The sequence below is a fragment of the Lagenorhynchus albirostris genome, chromosome 18 (assembly GCF_949774975.1).
Source record: "Lagenorhynchus albirostris chromosome 18, mLagAlb1.1, whole genome shotgun sequence".
Classification (NCBI taxonomy): Eukaryota; Metazoa; Chordata; class Mammalia; order Artiodactyla; family Delphinidae; genus Lagenorhynchus; species Lagenorhynchus albirostris.
In genome coordinates, this window is record NC_083112.1 from 52663047 (window position 1) to 52675706 (window position 12660).

The 12660-nt window shown below is 31.3% G+C and overlaps 1 protein-coding gene across 16 annotated transcripts in view; it reads right to left on the reverse strand.

Annotated features, from left to right (window-relative positions):
* Positions 1-747: 747 nt before the first annotated feature.
* RBM26 (RNA binding motif protein 26) overlaps positions 748-12660 on the reverse strand; it is an 84962-nt gene continuing 73049 nt past the window's right edge. For 6 of the 16 annotated variants that reach the window (XR_009536636.1, XR_009536631.1, XR_009536634.1 and 3 more), the window contains 4 exons: positions 11412-11525; positions 8629-9791; positions 7932-7990; positions 748-4193 (listed from right to left, as the gene is read on the reverse strand). Coding sequence is in view for 8 of the 16 variants with exons in the window: in XM_060128736.1 (XP_059984719.1) it covers positions 10266-10358; positions 11412-11525 (207 nt within the window). In the remaining 8 variants the exon portion in view is untranslated. The other 10 variants (XM_060128736.1, XM_060128738.1, XM_060128732.1 and 7 more) reach the window with 7 other exon arrangements.

Genomic DNA, 12660 nt, shown 5'->3' on the forward strand with positions numbered 1-12660 from the left:
TTGTTAAATGCCAGAGATCTTCCTTTTTATCATCATTCTTTAATTTCTGTTAACTCTGAATATCAACTTGATAAGAAAAAAAATATGAAGTTGGCATATTATCCAGTTATTTATCCCCCAAAAAACCCTAAACAACAACAAATACTGCATTAAACTTAGTACAAATTTGAAAGCTATCCAACTCCAAACTTGCAGACGGCTATAACTTCTAAGTATTTCTTCCTAACACTGACTTCTAATAAAAAATACAGGATTGTCTACGAAGTTTTAAATCACAGATGTTATTATTTTAAATAATGGGTTGGTAATGTCCCTGAAAATTCTGATTTAAATGAGATCTTAGGGACAAATGTCATTTTAAGATTAAAACACGGTTCAAAATGTGAAAGACTTTAAAGGCTTACATTTTTGTGTGTAATTTGTACTATATATAGGTATATATCTATATATATAATTCTTTTTAATAATTTTACCAAGTATCATTATTTATTAACCAAAGTCCTCTATTTTAAGCCAGAGACTTCTACTATTTCATAACCAGATCTCTTTAACTAGATTTTTATCAAAACTTATATACTGAGATGATAATGTATTTTCTTGTAGAAGCAGTGGAAGACAGGTTATTACCAAACTTATTTAACCCAAGTTATAGATGATGGAAGGGATATCTGCAATGAAAAACAAACACAAAAAACAAATATTGCAATATTTATCATTCAATAAAAATAAATATGAAATGAACATGCTGAATGCTGGAAAAGTATATCAAATTAGATCAGGAGAAGAAATGTTCAGATGAAAACTGAAAATTATGGAGGGAAGTTCCAAAAACTTTCATTGGCCTTGGAAGTTGACAGTATAAGCACTTCATGTTTCTACTTGTGCAGTGCCCAAGGGCTGCAAGTTTTCCTTTCTATTCTATGTTACTATAATTGATGCAAAATGCAAGACAATTTTAAAAAGTTAACAACTGCTTTTAGTAAGACTATTTTATTTTAAAATTTTTCAAAATATAAAAATAATAAACATTATGGATATTTAACAAACAAAACATAATTCAACTATAAATAATAAAAATGTTGACAACCTCACATAAACACGTAATACTATAAACATTCTAAGCATACAAGAGTAGTTTTCTAGTTCAAGTTTTACCATTTTCAGTTCAAGTTTTATTATCACTTTAAAAAATAAACAAAAAAAGCTGCTACAGCTTAACCAATTACTTTCGCTCCACTCAAAGAGCAGGGAATTTTTCCCCCATGCCAACACACATTCGTGAAATGGGATACTTATGGGCACAGGTATTAAAAACTGGAACAATCCAGTCTCCAGACAAGAAAGAACTCCTTTGGTGTTTTTCGGTTCAACAATCCACAGAAATTGAGTTAGACTAAACCACTATTAAAGGAAATCTTGTGCCAGACATGTTGTGAAGTAACATCATACCCAAAACAGGTTCAGGATTCTGAGAATCAAAAGTAAACATCTATGAATGCTTTGCTGATACTTAAAAATTGTATCTTAAGAACATTCACTAAGGTGCTGGAATGAAGTCTTGCAGATGTAGAAAACAATCTGCACATCAACACAAAACTTGTACAATGTAAATAATACATCTCTTTAGAACTTATCAAATGTTCTATAAATATTTAAGAATTACCCTGCCTCCTGTTGAGTAAAAGACAGATGGGAATTTAAAGCAGAACAGGATTACACCATATTTTAGGACTAGAAAAGTTTTCCATTTGAAATGTGGGAAAACTGAGCCATGCTGAATGTATCATTTTCTTTATTCTAGTCATATTAACACACCACTCCTTTTATCAAAAGAGCTAATGAAAAACTGAAGAAACTATTTTCTTTTGGGGAAGCGGGACACAAATTAGTATAATGTCATTCTCCATCTTATCTTTAAATTATGGGATGTTTCTAATTGGCTGGGCTCTTTACCCAACTCACCGCAGACCACTTTTATAATTATGCTGCTAGCTTAGATTAAGTTATAAGCAATCATAGATTTAAGCCTAGCAAAGTCTAGATAACAGGTTGAAAATGATATTGAAAGGTTTTGTAGCACCAATGACTTTTTCCTAAGACACTTGAGGGGCTGCATCACTTTAAAGTATTATTTATCTTGTAAACAAGACCAAAAATATTCAATTGATCTGTATTTTGAGCACAAATATTTATAAACTCTATTAAAAAAAAACAAATATAGCATGACTAGGGCAGCTGATAGTGTAAAATCTAAGTATATTGAAAAATATAAAGATATATAAAAGGCTTCCATAATGCAATCATGCAGAGGTAAACTGCTTCACTCAATTACACAAAAGTGATTCTGTACAGTTATCTACACATAGCTCCGTAAGAATCCTCTTCAGGAAAATGAAATAATGAAAATCCCTATTTTTAATTAATAAACATATGGGAACTCAAATATGTACCTGACCTACCAGATCTCACAGCAATTTTCAGAAAGTACAATGATCTCAATGAGAATTAAATCATCTCGACTTCTGATTCCCAATGGCATGTTCAATTTAGTTTGTTTTTAATTTAAAAGCAAGGGGGGGGAGGAAGATGACAAAATAAAATTGAGAGCGGTGGGATATGATCCACATCTATTAACCAACCAAAACTGTTAACAGCAAGTATGGTCCCTTCAGAGAATGTTTTTTGGGTTTTTAGCCCAGCAGGTTAGAACTATTCTATTACACAGGCAGAGAATCTTTCCTTAAAAAGAAAAAACTACTGAACTAATCTGGGAAAGTATTTGTGAACTCCCAGCAACTATATGTTTGTTCATAAATGTGAACTAAAAGAGAAGTCCAATTTTTAAAATGCCCTGTAGGCTATAAGGTCATAATTATGTTAACAAGACCTTCCTTTAAACCAAGCCTACATTAACCATGCTGTCTCCAACTAACGTGGATCAAAATAGATAACTTACATTACGTCTGACGGGTTCATTCTTTTTTTCATGAAGACAAATGCAATGCATACTCAAGAAAAAGTGCTTGCAGAATAGTTAACTTTGCACAAAAAGGTGAAAATATGAGCATGGCTGAATGAAACTAAAAAAAAACACAAAAAACAAGGGAGAAAAGAATCAAGTATAATTTGGACTTTTCTAAAGGAGTTGCTATCAAGTGTAACTTCCGACTTCTCAAATGCTAATGAGAATCTATGAAGGAATACTAAGAAATTAGTTTTCTGAAAACTTTATGGTGCCCATTATAAAGAGGGTATTTTGGGTGAATATTTAGAATAAAATTTAATCACACTCTTTATAAATAATTCCAAGCCATATTGCTTATAAATAAATGATACGGACATACACCTTTTAAGGCAGGGAAACTATAGTTTTAACAATGCTAGACACACAACACTATTTCCCCTTGCTTTTAAAATTGTCTTTGATATCTTGGTTGCAACTGAGGAAAATAAGGAAAAACTGTGTAAATTAGACATTTAATAGATATTTCTCAATATCTACAATCCACAGATCATTTTATACTACTTTAAAAGAAAGAAAATTATTTTCCTTGTTTACTTTGAAGAGTTAAGAGTTTTTTAAAAATTATTTGGGTAAGTGGCCTTGGCAGTGACTTCAATAAGTATATTTAGAAGAAACAGGCAAGTTATCACCATGTGAAAAAAGTATTTTACTAATTGTTCAAAATTGTTTTAAGTGACTATCCTAACTCCAGAAATGTATCCTAAAAACCCAGGAAAATTAAAGCCAAACCAAGGTTTAACTTTTTAATCATTTTCATCATTCTAAGTTGTTCATGCTAATGAACATAGTATCATGGCTTTACAGACTTCCTAGACACAATTTCAATTTGGCTGAGACTGAAAACTTATCTCAGGTTAGGAAAACCAAGAGGATTTTCTTTTTTTTCCTTCTTAGACTGTTTAAAAATAAATGGCTATAAAGGGGAGAAAACATTTAAGAATAAGGTCAGACAAAGCACACAATCAGATTTACTTCTGGACTCAGATGTACCCTAAAAGAACTGTAAAGATAAAATGCTAATTATGGTACATGTAAACATCTATTCAAAATGATAAAGGGCAAACATAAAACGATAGTATCATATTATTATAACAGTCGTCTCCAGACAGGAACAGGTCTTGCTGTTGTAGTCACAAAGCTAAATTCAGGCAATGATGATCTCTCTCTGCTGGAAAAAGAGAAGACTATTAAAAAAAACTGTGAAAACAGTAAATAAATCTAAAAACTGAATCATACCATACACTGAACTCTAATTTTTTTTAACATTAAATAAAATCTGAGAAAGGAATCAAAATGAAAGTTCCAGACAAATTTCACAAAGATCAGCCTTGGGTTAAAATGATTTAACAAAACTTCTCTGCATCATGCTTCACTGAAACATTAAGCTGCAAAGATCACAGCTCTGCAACATGGTTACGATCTAAAATTTTTGATTAGGAAATGTCATAACTGACCACATAGTAAATTTTTATCAGTGTGGGTTGGCAAAGTAGTAATTTTAAGAAATCACGAACAAATTCCAAAATATTGATATAAAATAAAAGCAAGAACAATTGTCTTAAGTTTCCCAAGGACTTCATTTCCTTAAACTCCATGTGATAACCATTTCATTCTTCAATCACACTATATGACATAAAATACTATACTAAGCATAATGATTAACAACAAAAGTAAATAAAAAGGAACATATCAAAATGAGACACTGCTTCGTATACAAAGGAAGACGAACTTGGATGATTGGGAAGATGAGAGGATGGATGAAGTAAAGTGACAGGGAGGGAGGGATGAGGAAGAAGCAAATATAATAAATTGATACAAAAAAGTAAAATAAAAATGCTTTTAATTATACTAAGTAATGAGTACATAATACTGATAAACTGTAAGAAAGTTATTAACCAAATCAGGAATTTTTCTACTGAACAAGTATGAAATTTTTCTTTGAACAAGTTTTCATTAGAAATTACTGAGTATGTCAGTCATGTTCACCAAGGTTTCTTCCTTTCTTAGGTCTTTTAGATAGCTATTTTGGAAGATAATCTGCTGTCATCTGATAGGTATACAATGATCAGAGAGAAAAAAATCTACTCTTCTCTAAAAGCCTGTATGCTGTATACATACCTCGGAGCAACTAGCCAGTTCAAGAAGTTAACAAGAACAAGGTAGTTCCTGAGATCTGGGAAAAGGAAATTTTCTTTCTGCCTTACAGATACTGTATGCTGACAATTTATTCCTAGATTACATTTCTGCTTTAATTATATGGTTTTGGAAGAATGAGAAAAGCCCTGCAAAAGACCAAAAGGTGAACTAACCTAATAAGCCAGAATTTTATGCAGGACATTTTTGTTTTAAAAGGCTAAAAGACTTCTTGTAAGGGAAGAAAAAAGAAAATCTTACAAATATTTACATAAATTCTGGAAGGACTAAAACTGATTTTCTATAATTAGTTCACACTATAGGTAAGGGGAAAAAAGAAAGAAAATATAGACTGATAAAGTTTGTATAATATTCTACAATAGCCATTGATATTTCAACATACCAAACAAGCAACTGTTTGCCTTCTTTTTGTAACCCTTAGAGCCAGTGATTAGTGTTCCAAGTAAGACTGAAAATACAGTCCCCATAAAACAGTTCTAGTAACAAGAAATTTCCTTCAATTAAGCTCAGCCATACTTTCTACAGGCAATCAGCTAAAACAGTGAAGTCTTATCTTTATAGTAAACTACTGTTTGATACATTTGATTATATTACAAAATAAAACAAGAGCTATGGAATACTCTCCCATTCATGCAACATGATTTCATTAAATGCTTGAGTACTGGTTAAATACTAAAATTAATTTTTAAATGTTACAATTATCCAATAACAGTTAAAGCAACACTGCTTACGTAGAGACATAAAATATTGAGTGAAGTATGTAAAATGACAACTCAACCATCCCTTGAGGTAATCCTAATCAATCTTTTAAACCAATGATACATAATTTCCTTCAATTTTTTCCTGGAAAAAGTAGCTACCTACGTCTCAATCCCTTTTTCACTCCCACCTCAGCCCAGATCTATACTACAGCAAAGAACTTGTTAGAACTGCAAAATTTAAAAGCGTGTATCAAGTTTTAGGTAGCATACTGTAATAAGAAAGAGTTTTAAACTTTAAGTTTGGAAGTGAAAGGAAAGTTACAAGCAAGAAGAAAAAGTGTGAATACAGAAGTTAATCTACACTTCCCAGGTTAAAAGGAATTTGGGTAGCAAAGGCAAACATTTGGGAACACTATATACAAAACTGTACCAAGACACACTGTATGAATTATCATAACCAAATCTAAGTTGTTTCCACTGATAAGATGATAGAAACAGCAACAGCAACAACAGGTAGGGAGAATTGATATAGATATGTTAAATTGTTTTAGATCAAACACTAATATACTACCAGGGAAACTAAAGACGTGGAACGGACCTCAGAGATCATCTAGTCCAACCCCTTTCATTTTACAGACAAGGAAACAACCCTGGATAAGTTAAGAGACTTGTCTAAGGCCAGAGAGTCAAATCACAGAGCTAGGGACCAAAAGCTAAATCTCTTAACCCTTGTCCAGTACTCTACACTAGCTCATCTTTGGATATAAAAAATTAACCGGGATGGACTAGATTAGTGGCTCTTGACATTTCTATTCTTACACACTGATAGAAACCAAAAGGCGATTTTACTCCTGAATGGACAACATTTAAAACTCCAAAATTTTAATAGCCTACTAATTGTTATGGAAATTCCACTAAGACTACTTGTATATTCCTCCATCAGTATTTGTAACCCCCACTGGTGCAAATACTTAACAGTATCAATTGTTTACTAAGACGGTCCCAATGACTGAGAAGACCTTCAAGAGAGATTTTTAGAAAATTGATAAGAATTAACAAGGGAGGTAATTGTCACTCCATTGTTGGAGATTTAAATATGCATTCATCCATTAATTCATCCAACAAACAACTGAATGCCCACTATGAGCCAGGCTTTATGATAATCACTAGAGATAAAAAGATGAATAAGACATGGTCCCCTTCCTAGAGGAGCTTGTAATCTAGTGGGGAAGACAGACATATAAACCAGATAAATTATATTACAACGTAAGTACTGTAACAGAGATATGAACAAAGTGCTGTGTTAAAAGGGATGGTTAAGGTATGAACTGGCTAATGACCAAGAAGTCTACTAATTTTGTGTAACAACTACCACATTTATTGTGAACACAATCTCATGCCCAATCAATAATTAGGAAGGAGGTAGCAATGTAGAGGTTTAAAAAAAAGTTGGCACTGAAATCAGAATGCCTGCAATTCAAATTTAGTCCTTCTACTTACTAGCTGTCACTTTGGGCAAGTCATTTCATCTCTATTAGCCTAAGTTTCCTTATCTGTAAAATGGGAATTAACAACTACTTCAAAGGGATATTTTAAGTTTTAAATGAGAACACATGAAAGTACATGTAGAGTACTAGTATTTATAAACATATGCATTAATTTGAAAAAATCCAATAGCAATTTCATACTACGTAATATTTATAATTAAAATCATATTAATGATAATAAAAATATAATTATGGACCTAATGATTGTTGCTAATATTTAATCCCCATACTGCAGGACCCTATCAAAACATACTTGTCTTCTGATTCATTCAAAGCAACATGGTGTAAAACCTTTTAATTTTAGGTTACTACAGAATTTAAGATTAGGGAAAGTGATTAGCTATTTATGGGTTTAAGTAAATAGTATGTGATTTCAGTTACATTATAAGGGAATTTTACAATAATTGCAAAACATCATGCTAAAATTTACTAATCATATTATAAAGCCAAAAATCAGCATGGAGATTTAACTGGCCTTTGCAAGATTTTCTTTCTTTATAATACCTGTTTGGTGTAAAGAGAAGAAACGTGAGCCTCTGCCAATTTGGCATCTTTCACGACTACTAAAAAGAAAAGAAAACAAACTTACCTAATGAATCAGAATAGCACATAGTCAACATACAAGAGACTACATCAAAATATATCACAGCTCTAAGTAGAGTAAAGAAGTTTCAAGTAAAGTCACTATTTTGACAAAAGAAATCTGATAGTGAAATTTTAAATATAAACATGTGCATCAACTGCAAGCCAAAACATTCCTATGAAATATAATACCATCAAGAATATATATACAACTTTAACCCTAAGTGTGGGAAGAAAAGGAAAAGAGGAACAGCATCCACTAGCTATCCACTGGCAAAAGACCATGGTGGTGAAATTACAGTCTGTGATTGTGAGGACCCCAGTATGGGAAGAAAGTAATTTTTTTTTATGTGACTTTTAATATAATCACTATATTCTCAGGAGGGGTAGAAACACTTGCAACCAAAAGGATAAACTGTAAAAGATAAATATGTAATCTTCCACCCTCCATTCTACAAAGAATGCATTTATTTCCTGGAAACTGCTGTATCAACGTTCAATGATCATGTTCACTTGTCAGAGAAAGCCACTTAAAAATCACAATATTGTTGCAAATGTCAAAGATTTTTTATACAAGTATAGGAAATGCACACTTAAAATATCAGACTGGAACACTTACCAAACAGTGTTTTCCTAAAGTAGTATCTATAGTACATTTCTTTATTCATACATCTTCAAATGGTCAAGTTTTCTTTCATACATCCAAAATGTAATGTGATGTTTTCTTATTCACCAAATGTTAGCTCTACTTGAAGTCTGGTTCCAAACTAATCAGCCTGCTTTTAATTTAAGACATCTGTTGAAAGTTTATAGGATCAAACCAAACTGAAGTGGTATAAATTTTAAACAATGGATTGAACATTATTGTAAAGGTACTGGTAACCATTATTATTATTATTAAGAATAAGTTAGTGATTATAGCTCCTTTTGTGATAATTGGGGGGAAGGGTAGATCACCATCTGGAATGGTCTATTTATTTTAACTTTTTTTTCTTTTTTTTTTTTTTCTTTTTTTAAATCAAGGAACATTGTCTTTTTTTTTTGTCATTGCTTTTTTCTTTTCTTTTCTTTTCAAGAGACCATTCCACTTTATTTTTAACATCTGAATGCATAAGGACTCAAATGCAAAGCAGTCATACACCGTTATCATTAAAACCCATATTGTAAAATACATACACAAGTCCAACAAAAGGCTAATACATAGTAAAGCCTAAGCATACTACTATGTAATATTATGAATACATAACTTGGAGACTTTAGTTAGAGTACTATGTTACCTACTCATTTTTGAAAACATTCATTAAGATCTTAAATGCAAATGCATTCCTTATTTGGAGTAAAACAAAATCCTCTAAGTTATAACAAGTATTGGTCATTAAGTCTTCAGACCTATTCATTAAATTACAAAGAACCCAAAGAATTCTGTAATGTTCAGTAGAAGTATGTAATAAAAACATTGCATATGTTTCTAGTGTGATGTCTTTACCAATTGTTTACTGAAATAAAACTCAAACATCAATCTTTCAAAATACAGGATTCAGAAGGTAGTTTTCTTCTCTTTTGTCTATTTGTGAAATCCATCTTCATCACATTTTACCAAAAATTGTTTTTACAAATATGTAAAAGTACATTAGATAATACTAATGAAACACAGGTAGAGTTCTATCATATGCAGATCAATGATCAGTCAAATCATCTTCTCCAAGAGCGAGATTCATTGTCCTCTTCTTCTTCATCATCATCTTGAAGTAATGAGTCATCCACCAAAGACTCTTCCTGAAACTTTAGGTTAAAATGCATTTAGGAATTTACCCAAAAAAAAAAAAAAGAAAAGAAAAAAGGTGACACTTTTAAACACTGATTACTCTCAACAGAGTTGAATACAAAAGGTATTTCTATAGCTAGAACATTCAAGAAACAAAGAAAAGCAATCTTTACTCAATGGTTTCTCAATACTATCTATTCTATTGCTTGCATCAAATAGACACTAAAAAAATATCAAAGTAAGCCTTTGTACATGCCGTTTCTCCTGCCTCTCTTTATCAAATTATGCCATCTTCTATACCTACAAAACATTGCTCCACACCTTTTTTTTGTTTTAAAGAAAACATCAATAAGTCTTCTCTGACACTAAATCAACCAACAACTTGAATAAAGTTTATCAATATTTATATTTCTTTTCTGCTATATGTAACAAACATTTTCTTTTATAGCATTCTTTTCTTTTCCCCATTCCCTTCATAAAAGCTTCTCAGTCTACTTTTCAAACTTTTCAAAATACCTAATACCAGGAGCTCTCCTGCTTTTCTCCCCATTCAATTCAAACTCATGGAAGGACAAAGGTATAATCTAAAATATAAAATGACAAATCATGTATATGAGTTTCAAAATACACATTTTATTCTTGCATTTGACTATGGATATGTATAACAGCCTTGAATGCTCTTCAAACAAAATGAAGTGCCATTATGAAAATCTAACCAATGTAAAACATGGAACCATTTAGTTTCCCCACCTTACCTTTCATTCCTTAACTTCCTCAACTTTTTCCTACAGCTTATTTCATGATTAAACAAAACAGAGTTGCTTATCTTTAGGTTTTTGGTTTCAAAGGGCTCTCCACTTCACTGTTCTTCATGCTCTCACCTCTCAGCCATCAGACTACCTGCTGTTACCCAAGAAAAAATATACTCTTCCACACCTATACTTCTGCCATTTAAAATGCCTCTCTCAACTATACTCCCAGTCCCAGCTCTTGGTTATGAAAAGTTTTTTTATCACTCAGGGTTCAGCTCCACTGCCACCACCTCCTTCAAGATTCTTCTGGAAAGAAACAATCACTCCTTCCTCTGGGTTCCCACAGCATATTGTTCAAATCTTTATTTACCATATCAGTCTGCCTTTTATTATAATTAGTTTCTTATGTGTCTGTCACCACCCCCTCTTCCATATTATAAGCTCCTTGATAACAGGGACCGTGTCTTATTCATTTTTGTGCCTATCACAGTATCTACCATATAGCAGGCATTCATTCTAATGAACTAAAATGGTATGAATTAAAATGAAACCTGAAATGTTAATAAAGCAACTGAATAGAGTATATACTCTAAAACTTAAAATATCACAAGATTTCCTGTGGATAAAAATCTAATGAATAATTAATGTTTTCTAAGAGTAAATGAAAACTGAGTATATATATGATTTTCATATATTCTTTTTGGATTAGCAATCCACAGTTCTCATTAATACATAAAATTTAAAGTTGTCTGCATTTATCTGATATCCCCTGCCTGGAAGATGGCTCAGGAATAAAAGTTTTATGTTAAAATCACAGCCATAAAATCACATTTTATATAAAAACGTAAACATTTAAGGGTAAAAACAAGTGGAAAAAAAACATACTTCCTCTTCATCAGGTTCAACTTCTTCTGTTTCAACAGCTGAAATATTAGTTATTGGTTTATTCCAAGCCAGTTTTAGATCCTGCCCTTTGAAACGAGCTCCATGAACTGCAGCCTAAAACAATTAAGAACATTGGAATATAGAATATTAATAATTTGTGAAGAAAAAAATGAAATGTTATAGTACCTAATATTTAAACTAAATTAGCTAAACACAAGTGAAAGACAGTTGTGTATTTTTGCTTTGTGGTTTACTTCTTTATTTACTATTTATTATTGCAATTTATAATGTACTTTATACTGTTATTTACTTCTAAAATCAGCCTAGTGATTGTAAATTCCTTTATAAAAAGAAAACAGGAACAATTTCTCATAATCAAGTAGAGCTATTTCACTACTGGCCAATATCTGACTAGAAGAACTATGTCTCCATGTCTACAGTAAAAGGATAACTGCTACTCAAGGCAACAATCTCAAAGCACTTCAAGATTCTGGCTGTAGATCTTAATTCTTGTTAATTCACAAATGGCTCATATAATAACTATAAACTAGAAACCTTTAACAAATATAAGAATAATTTTGCATGTGTATTTATTTTTAAATTACATCAAAAAATACCATAAAATGTCTGACGTATCACTATTACAAAATATAAATATCTCAATGAAGAAGAAAAAAACAAACAAACAAAAACCCTGAACTTTTCTATTGAAAACTAAAGCACTTCCCTACAAAGCTTTCAGACCTGCATATGGTAAAACTGAGTAAACAGTCAAGTCTAAGTACTTGTTACATTAAATGGCTGGTTTAGAAAGAATGCTTTCAAATTAAAGTAATGTGAACTAACATAAATCAATGTTAGCAACATACCAAAATAACTCATAGTCACAAAAGATTTATAGCACAATCTCAAAGTACAGCATAATGTGATATGTAGAAACAATTACATGTTCAATGACATCTGACTATGAATTGTGTGATATTAAAGTCCCCAGGTATAAATTTTAAACCTGCACATATAAATTTATGATAAATTTAAAATATTTCATGCCTATTAAAATGCAGCTCAGGAGTTTTCATGTCATATAACTAAAAATTTTTAAGTACTTATATATAATATTTAAGGCCAGAAACAAAGTGTAATCTTTTTGAAGCTATAACTATTACATAAAAATATATTCCTGTAAGGAATTCCAATTGTCTCATGCAAAATGGCTACTCATAAAACTCATGTTTTCATCCAGCTAAAA